The sequence below is a fragment of the Macrobrachium rosenbergii genome, chromosome 41, assembly GCF_040412425.1.
Source record: "Macrobrachium rosenbergii isolate ZJJX-2024 chromosome 41, ASM4041242v1, whole genome shotgun sequence".
Classification (NCBI taxonomy): Eukaryota; Metazoa; Arthropoda; class Malacostraca; order Decapoda; family Palaemonidae; genus Macrobrachium; species Macrobrachium rosenbergii.
The window spans coordinates 93,057,057-93,070,487 of NC_089781.1; the positions used below are offsets into that span (position 1 = coordinate 93,057,057).

Here is a 13,431-nt window from a genome sequence, read left to right on the forward strand (position 1 = left end):
CGCGACATCCTTCCCCAACTCATTAGAGATTGTCTTGACAACTGTTTCACATCTACCCCGAGCATCTCTTGTCTATTTCAAAGTCTCCTTTGTCTTTCTTTTGATATCTTTTCGAAGCATAAATGGACTACTTACTGCTTAGTGCTTGCAAGTACAACGAGTCTTGTTAATGAGTTCAGGTTGATGATTGTCAACTATAAAGCAATTTGAAAGAGTCCATATGTGCTCTGTATTTGCCAACATTCTGTCAAACGATTTCTCCCACAGGCGCACCAGGAAGCGGGCATTTCAGAAGCAGAATATTGCCTCTATTTTGTATAACCCTATGAATGATAGTAACGGCATGTTATTTCTCAATTGTTAGCACACAGTAACAACTGTAGAGTCGAGCCACATGGAGTCTAAACAAGAGTCGGTTGTCCATGTAGAATCCGTGGTTCAGCAATCAGGAGCGGCAGTTGTACAGCAGGAAGTTAGCCAAACCCATTCCATCACAGCTTCTGCTGAAGGAACAACAGTGGTCGAAGCAGCCGCACCAGCTATTGAGCCCCAGCCTGTAGATGAAAATGCAAACTCTATCCCAGACGAACCCGAAGCTGCCCCTGCACCACCAACACCACCTGCCCCCGAGCCAGAACCGGAACCAGAAACAGAACCCATTCCAGAACCAGCAGTAGAATCTCCTCCAGAGGCTGCCCCTGAACCTGCAGCCGAACCTGCCTCAGAGCCTGCCCCTGAACCTGCCCCTGAACCTGAAGCCGAAGCTACAGCAGAACCTGTTGCTGAGGCTGCTCCAGAGCCAGAACCAGCCCCAGAACCAGTTGCTGAGGCTGCTCCAGAGCCAGAACCAGCCCCAGAACCAGTTGCTGAAGCGGCCCCAGAACCAGAACCCGCTCCAGAACCCGTTGTTGAGGCTGCTCCTGAGCCAGAGGCAGCCCCAGAGCCAGCCCCAGAGCCAGAACCTGTTGCTGAGGCTGTGCCAGAGCCTGAGGCAGCCCCCGAACCTGTTGCAGAAGCTCCTCCAGTGGTAGAGGCCCCACCTCCTGTAGAAGAAGTCAAAGAAGTGTCAGCAGCTGAGGAAATCAGCCAAGAGAACATCAAAACTCAACTTCATGAGATAATCAGTGAAATTGAGCAAGAGGTCATTCCAGAACAGGATGAGGTAAAGGCAACGGAGGTACCAGGAACTAAACCAGTTGAGGAGGCAATACCAGTGGAAGCGTCTCAACCGGTTGTAGAACCTCAACCAGTTGCAGAGTCTAAGCCGGTTGAAGAACCACAACCAGTTGCAAAACCACAACCGTTTGTCTCACCACAACCGGTTGCTGAGCTGCAACAGGTTGATGGTCAGGTGCCTCCTGGATATGAGGGTGAAATGGAGGAATACGAATATTATGACGAGGTATTTGATATTAGGTCACTGGAATTTTCCCATCCCGTTTTTTTTTTTTTTTTTTTTTTTACCAGAGTTCAGCCCCTGGAGAAGAGAAAGATAGAAGAGCCCCATCCAAGTTAAGATGGTAAAAGTTAGGCTACAGTCCTTGAGAATCTTTGAAAAAAAGAGAGTTTAAACTTTTATGAAGAGACTGATAGGCAAGATTATTAATAAATTCATTTCTAGGTCACTGCCATGATAGGTAGAGATGTATAGATTCATATTTATTCATTGGTTTCTAACTGTAAGTGGCTTTAGAGCCTTCTTGGTCAGATCAGCCTGTGAATAGTAACTAAGCAATGTTAATTTCTAATTTCCTCTTCTCCATTTAAAATTACCCAGCACACCTGCCTCAACATTATCAAATTGGGATAAAAAAACCAAATATATATAAGGTTACTCTCCACACCGGGCTTTCAGCTTTTTCCATTTACAGATCATTGATTAACCTAAGTATCTGTAATTCAGTTGATAACGAATCTCTTTTGACTAATCTCAGTTCACCTGACACAACTAATTTTTCTCTAAATATGGAATCTCTACCTAACAGTATTGACTAATTTCCATGAAGAGTGATTTTTAATTGTTTTGACACCCTTTTTAAGTTGGTTTTGCTTCAATTGATTTTATTTTCTTTTATTTGAATGCTGATGCTGTAATCTCTTGTATTTTTGAGGCTGGCTCTAACCGTGAGCCAAAATATGCATATATAGTTTTTTGAAATTGATTACTTTTACCCTTTAATTTACCATAATATCAACACTGAAATATCTTACTTTTCTTTAGTCTGTGATTACAGTTACTAAAGAGATGAGCTTTGCCCAAGAAGATGGAATAGCAGAAAGGAAAATCATTCAGGATACTTAACATTTACTTTTTATTTTTATAGTTGATGGACCGTTTCCCCACTCCTTTCGGCGGCTTCATCAGGACTGGGTTATAAATCGACATATGTGGTTTTTAACTGCATGCAGTAATAAAAATCGTGTCTGTTGATTTATAATCCAGTCCTGATGAAGTTGCCGATAGAGGTGGAGAAACGGTCTGTCGACTAGAAAAAGGAAAAGTAAATGGAAAGAATCCTGAATGATCTTTCCTTATTCATGAGAAGCTTGCCGGGAGAGAAAAAGAAATATAGACTGATTCAAAGTCCTGACAAGAAGAGAGTTACAGCGATCAGTGCCATTAACTTCAATAGAAATTGCATAAGAGAGAAAATGTGCTCAAATAGCATATATATATTTCTATAAAGGCGTGAAATGGCCATTTATAGACTTCCTCTCTCGTATTTTACGGTTCAGATAAACCTCATGAAATAAACTGAAAAAGATTTTTATATATTCTTTTTAAACTTCTTCCCTTGTAAATTTTGTTTTCTACTTTCAGTCCTATCTTGCACTGAATTGCATATAGATTGAAATAACATTCTTTAGCAATTTGCTGTTAGCGGAAAAGGAGCAGTTTGCTTTTAGAGGGAAAGGGCAAATGAAGATTTGTACATAAAAGTACAAAATCTAATCTACAAGATATTTCAGCACATATTATGGTATCTTAAAAAATATCAATATCTAATAGTGAAGCTCAGAATTATAAATAAAAGTCTAAATTTAAAGAATTCCAAGGTTTTATAAGGTTCTCTTCACACTAGACATTGTTGGTACAAGAAACAATTATCTTATTATTTTATGTTGATCATCCACCCTCCAATCATCAAACATGCCAAATTGCAGCCCTCCAGCCTCGGTTGTTTTGATTTCATTTAAGGTTAAAGGTAGCCATGATCGTGCGTCTGGCAACGCTGTAGGACAGGTCACCACCGGGCCGTGGCTGAAAGTTTCATGGGCCGCGGCTGAGAGTTTCATACAGCATTATATGCTGTACAGAAAACTCGACTGCGCCGAAGAAACGGGCGCATTTTTACATGTTTTATTGTTTCCTTCGTAGCTCACTTTATAATCAACCTACTACAGTATCTTAATTCCTTTCTTGGGCACTGTCTTAGCATAGATACTTCAGAAACTATTAGAATTTAGATTAAATATATGGTCACAAGAAAGGAACACTTTTTAACAGATAACTTCATCAGAAACTGTCAATGCCCACTGAAGAACAATAGTGATATTTACTGAGACGCATAAAACACTTTAGAAGATCAAAGATAAATTCATACTGAAGTTTTGCACACTTATAAGATACATAAGATAAGCCAAGGTGCATCACTATACTGTGACCGGAAATAATAGGTAAGAAGCCACAGTAATGTATACGAGCGATTGTATTTTTTTCCAAAATACAAAAACCATTTTTTTGTATTTTGGAAAAAATGCAATCGCTCATATACATCACTGTGGCTTTTTACTTAATATCTAGGATAATTTGCATATCTAATAATTATGTATATGATAGGATCATTTTAATTTTATTCCTTCTCTTTCTTATACTTTCAAGTTTTACTGTAACTTTCTTTATCCCTTAGTTAGGACATAGTTGTCTCTTTAGATTTCTTGTGTTATCAATAATTAACGCTACAAGGGGAATGGATGTCACAAAATTGCACATGGATGAAAATATTCATGGGCTGTTGACGTATTTTTTTTCTGGCTTGTTTTCGAAAAATTTTGTCAACTCTTATTTTAAATTTTTTTCAGTGGTTTAGTTCAGACTAAACAACTAATTTATGAGATTTTTAAATGACTAATATTGACATTTTAATCTGAGGTGCATAATTGCATGGCGCAAAACTCAAATCATTTCTTATGGATGCCGAAATATTTTTGCTCTGTAACCTGAAGCCTTGATAGCTGAAAACACATTTATTATTATTATTATTATTATTATTATTATTATTATTATTATTATTATTATTATTATTATTATTATTATTATTGAATATATTCTTAAGGCAAAACCCAAAAGATTTTACTCTGTAGCCTGAACTCTTGATAGCTCAAAGCTCAGATTATTATTATTATTATTATTATTATTATTATTATTATTATTATTATTATTATTATTATTATTATTATTATTATTATTATTCATAATGAGTATATATTCTTTAGGAAGAAGCCCCCCCTCAAAAAAAAAAAATTAAATTGAACAGAAGGCTTCCACGCAACAGAATATAATTTCTTCAAAGAGTAATCTTATAAAACTCCCTTGGAAGTTAAAAACCTAATTTGTCAAGATTCCCCCTGTAAGTGACCTTCCTTCGGAGACCCCATCGGAGGCCCTTCGGGGGGCCCTCCCCCCACTTTATTTTTGTGTACCTACGAAAAACAGAGGCTAATTGACTCTACCTTTCCTCAGGACGGGACTCTGCACCACACCTGGAGACCGAAGGGGAAATACAGCGTTCCGAAGACCGAGATTGTGGTAAGGACACTTGGCCTCAGGATTCGAAAAGGAAGTTGATTTGGGATTCGCAGGATGGCGGAGCGGAAGTGTATCTGGGATTTGTATGGGAGATTTATTACAATGTGTTGTTTTAGGATTCATTCGTATGTTTAGGATATTACTGAGTGAGTTTTTCTGTTTAGAAACGTGGATACGAGGAAAGGAAGTTTTCTGGATGTTTGAGAATAAGAGGTACAATGGATGACCTGAATATATATATATATATATATATATATATATATATATATATATATATACAATGGATGATATATATATATATATATATATATATATATATATATATATATATATATATATATATATATATATATATATATATATATATATATATATATACATCTATATATATATACATATATATATATATATATATATATATATATATATATATATATATATATATATATATATATATATATAACGTTATAATAAAATCTTTTAAATCATGGCTCTTGACAGGTTATGTTTTGATATCAAAATTTTGTTGTGAAATTTCTTTTTTACAAAAGTGGAATTCTCATGATGTACAGGGGAACAAAAAAAAAAAGAGAATGAAACAAATAACGAATAAATAGGCAAAGGATTAGATAAATATGTGACTTAAACGGATGTAAAAATATTTAAGTATGGAAATTTTTCACGTACATTATTTCAAAGAGCTTAGGTCACATTGTTATGGAAACTGTTAGATTGAATATTAGCATGCTAGCAAATCTGTTTAACAGACTGTACAGATAAGTGAAATCCTCATACCTGTATAAGAATATTTTATTAATTTTGAATAACAGGTATTTTTAGTGAATTTTTTGGGTTAGCTAAATAGTAATAGCTAGTTATTCGCTTAGTGAATTTAACATTTAAAAGGAATTAGTCTTTGTGTGTTTCATTATGGTGTAAGGATATTTTATTAATTTTGAATTAACAGGTATTTTTAGTTAATTTTTTTGAGGTTAGCTAAATAGTAATAGCTAGTTAATCGCTTAGTGAATTTAATATTTAAAAGGAATTAATCTTTGTGTATTTCATTACTGTATGGTTATTTATATTATATTTATCTAGGGAGAACTAAATCTCCAATACATGCTAACGGAAATGTCAAATAATACCTTTTAATTCCTGAGTATTTTGATCAAAGTAATAATTTTAGAAAATGTGAATGAAGCATTTGCTAACTGCGTCTCAACTGAACAAAAAAATAAAAGAAGTTTAGCTGTATTTATAGATTCACAAATTAATTAGTAACAAGATATTTTCTTCAGCAGAGTTAGTTTTCAAAACTTACACAAAAAAAAACTAACAAATACATCTACATTCTAGAACTAACAGCAGAGCTAAATTAACTCCTAGATAGTACAGCAATAGTCGTTTTGAATCTATCGTAGCTGTAGGTACCAAAATACAAGATCAATTTTACTACCATATCCTTCGTTATTCTTTTGTAAGGTCATGACCTTTTTTTTTGATGTAATGCCCCACTCATTCTGTTCCTCGATACCCACAGTACGAAGACGTGGTACCCATCCAGGTTCCGGACGTGACACTCTCACCTTTGGCCCAGAAACCTCAGGCTCCCCCACAGCAGGTGATTCAACAGGTTGCACCTCCAGGTGTGGTAAGTAGACAGGTCTCTGGTCTTTTTGGTTTTATGATTTTGAAATGACCTGGGGTTCCTCAATTCTGTGGTTTAAATAGGCCCTCAGTATTGTTACAATTTGGATCCTGTATTAAATGGTTTTGGGACTTTAATGTACTTTAAATATATACTTTGAATATAATTTAAATAGATGGTGTCTGAATTTTGGTTTTGAAATGACCTAGAATGTTCCTTAATTCTGTGGTTTAAACAGGCCCTCAGTATGGTAACATTTTGGGTCTTGTATTAAATGGTTTTGGACTTGAATGTGTACTTTAAATATACTTTGAATATAATTTAAATAGATGGTCTCTGAATTTTGGTTTTGAAATGACCTGGGATGTTCCTCAATCCTGTGGTTTAAATAGGCCATCAGTATGGTTACATTTTGGTTCCTGCATTAAATGGTTTTGGAACTTGAATGTACTTTAAATATACTTTAAATATAATTGAAATAGATGGTCTTGTATAGTTTGAATAGATGGTCTCTGAATTTTGGTTTTGAAATGACCTGGGACGTCTCCTTAATTCTGTGGTTTATATGTGCATTTAGTATGAAAACATTTTGGTTTATTTATTAAATGATTGTATTTAGTTGGCTAAAGACCAGCTTTGTGTATTAAGCATATTTTAAATATATGGTCTCTAATTTTTAGTTTAGAAATGACCTGAAATGTTCCTCAATTCTGTAGTTCAGATGTGCTTTCAGTATCACAACATTTTGGTTTTTGTATTAAGTAAATGTGTATAATTGGCTAAAGCCAACTTTGGGACTTAAATATACTCTAAATAGTTGGGGTTACATAGCTTAAATTGATGGTCTCTGATTTAAAAAATTTTTTTTTTTTTGGTTTTGAAAGGACCTGGGATGTTCCTCAGTTATGTGATTTAAATAAACCCCTAGTATGAAAACATTTTGGTCCCTGTACTCAATAATAATGTGTAGTTGGCTAAGAGCAGCTTTGATATATTTTAAATAGATGGTCTTGTACTGTATAGTGTGAAAAGATGGTCTCTGGTTTTTTGTTTTGAAATTACCTGGGATGTTTCCTCAATTCTGTGGTTTAAATGTGCCTTTAATATGATAAAATTTTGGTTTATTTGTTAAACAATTGTATTTAGTTGGCAAAAGACCAACTTTGTGTACTAAGTATACTTTAAATAGATGGTCTCTGATTTTTAGTTTAGAAATGACCTGGAATGTTCCTCAATTCTGTGGTTTAAATAGGATGTCAGTATGGTGACATTTTGGGTCCTGTATTAAATGGTTTTGGGACTTGAATTTACTTTGAATATAATTTAAATAGATGGTCTAGTATAGTTTGAATAGATGGTCTCTGAATTTTGGTCTTGAAATGACTTGGGATGTTTCCTCAGTTCTGTGGTTTATATGTGCCTTTAGTATGATAACATTTTGGTTTATTTATTAAATTTTTAAATGGCTCAAGACCAACTTTGGGTACTAAGTATACTTTGAATAGATGGTCTCTGATTTTTAGTTTAAAAATGACCTGGAATGTTCCTCTATTCTGTGGTTTCAGATGTGTCTTCAGTATCATAACATTTTGGTTTCTGTATTAAGTAAATGTGTATAATTGGCTAAAGCCAACTTTGGGACTTAATTATACTCTAAATAGTTGGGGTTACATATTTTAAATTGATGGTCTCTGATTTTTTTTTTTTTGGTTTTGCAAGGACCTGTGATGTTCCTCAGTTATGTGATTTAAATGAACCTTTAGTATGAAAACATTTTTGGTTCCTGTACTCAATAATTATGTGTAGTTGGCTAAGAGCAGCTTTAATGTACTTTAAATAGATGGTCTTGTGTAGTGTGAATAAACCGTCTCTGGTTTTTGGTTTGAAATGACCTGGAATGTTTCCTCAATTCCGTGGTTTAAATGTGCCTTTAGTGTGATAATATTTTGGTTTGTTTATTAAATGATCGTATTTAGTTGGCTAAAGACCAGCTTTGGGTATTAAGTATACTTTAAATAGATGGTCTTGTATACTTTAAATAGATGGTCTTTGATTTTCGGTTTTTAAATAACTTGGGATGTTCCTCAACTCTGTGATTTAAAGGTGTTGCTTCAGTATGATAATATTTTGTTTTATGGTAGCTAAAATAAGACCAATTTTGGGACTTGAGTATACTTTAAATATGATAACATTATAGTTTCTTCATTAAATCAACTTGAGGACTTATTTATACCTTACAGATGATAAAACTATAGTTTCTGTATTAAATGGTTATATTTAATTGGGTAAAAACCAACTTTGAGATTTAGATATGCTTTAAATATGATAACATTATAGTTTCTATTTTGAATGTTTATATGTAATCAGCTAATGACCAATATGGGGATTTAATGATAACATTAGTACAAGTTATATATCAAACTGGTTAAAGACCAATATTGGGATTTAAGTACAATACTGTAAACTTGAAATTTTGATAATGATATAGTTTTTGTATATAAAAGATGGTATGTAACTGGCACAAGACTTTTCTTTTGCAAATTCTCTTTCAAATATATTGAAACTTATATCAGATTTTAGTATTTATAATAAATCTTGGTCTCTATTACTTTGCCATTTAAATAGAGTTAAAGGGTAAGGATATAATAGAAAAGATTTTGCAAAACGGTTGAATACGAAATTGACCAAGTACTACCTTTTGTGATTAAAAATATATATATATATATATATATATATATATATATATATATATATATATATATATATATATATATATATATATATATATATATACATACATAACACGTATAAAAATGTATATATATATAGTTATATACAAAGACTATTTTTATATATTAAGATTTTTGTGTATCTTTGTCATTTAATTATGTTCTTACAAAAATGTTTTTTTTAAAAATTATAGTTATTTTAAAATTTTAAAAATGATAGTTTTGTATTAAATATATATTGTTCTAAATGCTCTTTATTGTCCAAGACTTTAAACTTTGTGATACAGACAGACTTAAAAGATGACAGCTTTATAGTTTTCATTAACAATGTCAGTATCTCATGACATAAAACTATTTTGCAACTTGTTATTCATAATTTATTATCTGTATTAACTTTTAGCATATTTCTATTTTATTTATAATGTCTTAAATTTAATATCAGTATGCTATTGATTTGTATACACTATTTTTAAAAAATTCTGATGAGTTTTGTTACTTTTTATTTTATTTAGACGTTTCTACAAATATGCAATTTCTTTATTGAATCTAGAAGTGCTTTGACTCTGAGGAACCCACCTTTCAAAGAACTATAATGAACTATAATGAATTGAAAGTGTTGTAGGAATATGGTTGCTATATTAGGCAACGGTATAAATTCTTTTAGTGTATTTTTACCAACGATGTTTTAGTGATCTTGTTTGTACTGTTGATTTTCAAACTTGGTTTTATAAGTTAAATGTTAGTTGAAATACCACAGGATCTTCGTTTCAGTATTTGTTTAGTAGTGATTTGTTTTAATTAAATGCTGGCATAGTATATCTTTTTGTAATTGGTTTTACTAGATTAGAATAGTTTTATTAAATGATTATATTTCTAATATATCTACTTGACTGATTACAAGGTATAATTCTTGTACTTTATTTGTAAAACTTAACAATACTGAAGGTTTTCGTTTAAATTTTTTAACTGCAAGAATAAAGAGTTATGTTTCTTTTCTTTGCAAATGATATAACGGTTATAATTTCCTTGTATTGTATAGCCTACATTTCAGCTAAAGACGTGTACTTGATCATGAAAATAAACGTTTTATATTTATATATATACACACACACACACACACATATATATATATATATATATATATATATATATATATATATATATATATATATATATATATATATACATATATATATATATATATATATATATATATATATATATATATATATATATATATATATATATATATATTGAGAGAAGGCTAGCTTCTAAGATTTCTAATTTTCTTATGGAATTATAATAACATTTCATTATGGAAGTTGTATCTAATTATTTATGTTTATTATGGTTGCTAACGATATAGTAGATTCTTTTCAGACCGAATTCTTATTGATAATGGTTGTTTATTGCAAGTTGTGATTTCAAAGCAGTTTTTTCCGAATTTTAATTTTTAACTTTTTCTGTACTCACTGGCCATCTCCTCGAAAGCTGGACATTCATGTTAGAACTTTATATTACGTAATCAAGGAAAAAATCAGTTGAATTTCACTGCACGTAAGATTTTGCTTTGGATGCTGAAGTCTCGTTATCAGTTTTAGGAATGAGAAAAGAGAATAAAACTTAGAAGGTAATACTTTTTGTGAAAATAATCCATGTTGCTGTAAAACCATGATTAAGTCACTAAACAAGAAGCTAATATTGAATTTTCAAAGACTGGATTCAGAAAGATGTGTTGGAGTCATCTCTTCATTTAGATATTTTGATTTATAATAAGTTAGTGTAAACCTCCTATTACAGTATTTGCGTCTAGGGAAATTAAAGATAATGAGATGGTGCTTTACGATTTGTAAATAAAAAATGAAAAGGAGAAAGTCCTCAGCCTGATTGGCTAACTTACAGAACATTATACTTCAGTAATTTGCTGATAATCATGATAGCTGTTTCCCTTAAGGAAAGTATTTATTCTGTAGTATTAAAGTATTGTGATTTATCTTTCGTATTAGGAAATTAACACTTCGTTATGTTTTTCAACATTTAAGTAAGTACGTGTTATATCGTTTAAAAATGTTCAATGTTATAGTAATGTTCTGTCATGTAAGAAAGTATTTGTTGAGACCTTATAGTCTTTAACTTTACAATTTACAATTCCATGTATATATACTGTCACCTAATGTTAATAGATATAAGATGCTTATAAACTCGTATTGTTTCAAACAATATATATAAGTAGATTGTAACTTACTTTTGCAATGTCCCTGCTGTTAGAGGAAATTGGTGATCATTTTTTTGTTTTGGTATAGATTGAAGTTATCATCACTGATTGTTTTTGTTTCTATCTGATGAAGGCATCATCACAATCAATGAAAGCTTAAGATTGAAGAAATGAGAGGACATCCTATAAAATTTTTGAGAGTTGTAAAATTCCTTTATTTTTACATATACAATTAGTTTGAGGTTTTAAACTAAGTCTCTCTCTCTCTCTCTCTCTCTCTCTCTCTCTCTCTCTCTCTCTCTCTCTATCTCTCAGAAAACCCAGCTCCTGTTCTGTTTCCCAACTCTGCTATTTACTCTTCAATTTAGCTGCCTTCTTTCATCTTCATATTGTTTATTGTCACCTTAAGCCTCACGGTGTTTTGCAGCTGGTTCAGATTTATTTGTATTCCTCATTTCGCATCTTCACTTGGTATCTTGTGTATCTGATTCACCTTCCAATATTTGCACTTTATATCTCTTGTTTTCTCTTGAAATAAGTTTCCATTTCTTCTTTTACTTTCTCACGTTTTATCACAATTTTTTCTCTTGAGCTCTTCCTCATTCCTCCTTTTATATTCTCACATGTTATTTTAATCTTCTCTAACTCGTTTCTCATCCGTCCTTTTAGCCTCATTTTTCATTCCAGTTTTCTCTTTAGCCGTCTTCTGATTCCTCCTTACACTCTCACTTTTTGTCCCGGTTATCTCTTTAACTCGTTCCTCATTCCTGCTTTTATTTCAGTTTTCTCTTTAGCTCTCTTCTCATTCTTCCCAGTCACTTTTTTCCTTCAAGGATTTTTTCCCATTTGCCTAATTCTTTCCCGTGCAATAATGCACCCTTTTTCAGTTTTAGGATAAAAGTGGATTTTTCTTGTGGTTGCCAATCTTGGTTTATGTTTACTGTTGTTGCTGATAACGTGAAACCAATTTTGGTGATGCTTATCAACATAATAATCTAAAAAAACACTTATGCAACTGGTATCTTGTTACACTTTTTATGGTTAACCCCAGGTTTGGTAACCTTCAGTATATAGGAAGATTGCTGTTCAAAATATGGTATTTCTAGACAGCGTTTATTGGCTGTATAAGCAAAAGAAATTCTAATGTGGAATTGTGTGTGTGTCATTTTTATTTGTTTTAGCTACTGTAGATGTAACCAGTTATTGTAATATGTAATCCTACGTCTTGAAGGGAAACAACATGAACTTTATTTCTTGTGTAGATATGTGTGTCTGTCATTTTTGTGTCTTTTAGCTTGATGGAGCCAGTTGTTTTAAGTGTAATCCTGTGTCTGGAACGAAAATAACATAAACGTTTTATAAATACCTTGCTGTAAGAGATTTTGAAATCGGAATTGCATAAAAGGAAAACGTTCTTCCAGGTCGAAATTTTACAAAAAGGACAAAAAAAAAAAAAAAATGAAAATCTAGATGTATATTGCCAAAAAATAGTCTTTTTCAACCTCGGTTGATGATTTTGCATTGGTGAAAGCTATTTTTTTTTATCTCCTAAGTTAATTTCTGTTATTAATCTCCTTTCTGTGTCAACAGATCACCAACCAAGTCCCAAACAATGTGGAGGGCCTCACCAACGGTGGAGATGTTCCTGTCGATCTTGCCCACATTGAGATTCCCGAAGGTATTCCTCTCCTGGCCAGAATTCTCCCCAAGGTAAGATGAAACTTTCATTTTGCCTTGTTGAAGAAACAAGAAGGTATTATTACCTTGCTTTTAGTTTTCTGTAAGAGAGAACTATTGTGCCGGCTTTGTCTGTCCGTCCGCCCTCAGATCTTAGAAACTACTGAGGCTAGAAGGCTGCAAATTGGTATGTTGGTCACCCACCCTCCAATCATCAAACATACCAAATTGCAGCCCTCTAGCGTCAGTAGTTTATATTTATTTAAGGTTACAGTTAGCGGTATTCGTGCGTCTGGCAACGATATAGGACAGGCCACCACCGGGCCGTAGTTAAAGTTTCACCGCGGCC

The 13,431-nt window shown here is 32.5% G+C and overlaps 1 protein-coding gene across 20 annotated transcripts in view; it reads left to right on the forward strand.

The window, feature by feature from the left end:
• Window positions 1–13,431, forward strand: part of LOC136827014 (uncharacterized) — a 235,454-nt gene that overhangs the window by 98,509 nt on the left and 123,514 nt on the right. For 15 of the 20 annotated variants that reach the window (XM_067084677.1, XM_067084696.1, XM_067084681.1 and 12 more), the window contains 4 exons: window positions 365–1,402; window positions 4,745–4,810; window positions 6,354–6,464; window positions 12,996–13,115. In XM_067084677.1, coding sequence (XP_066940778.1) covers window positions 365–1,402; window positions 4,745–4,810; window positions 6,354–6,464; window positions 12,996–13,115 — 1,335 coding nt within the window. The remainder of the gene's footprint in view (window positions 1–364; window positions 1,403–4,744; window positions 4,811–6,353; window positions 6,465–12,995; window positions 13,116–13,431) is intronic. The other 5 variants (XM_067084686.1, XM_067084693.1, XM_067084690.1 and 2 more) reach the window with 1 other exon arrangement.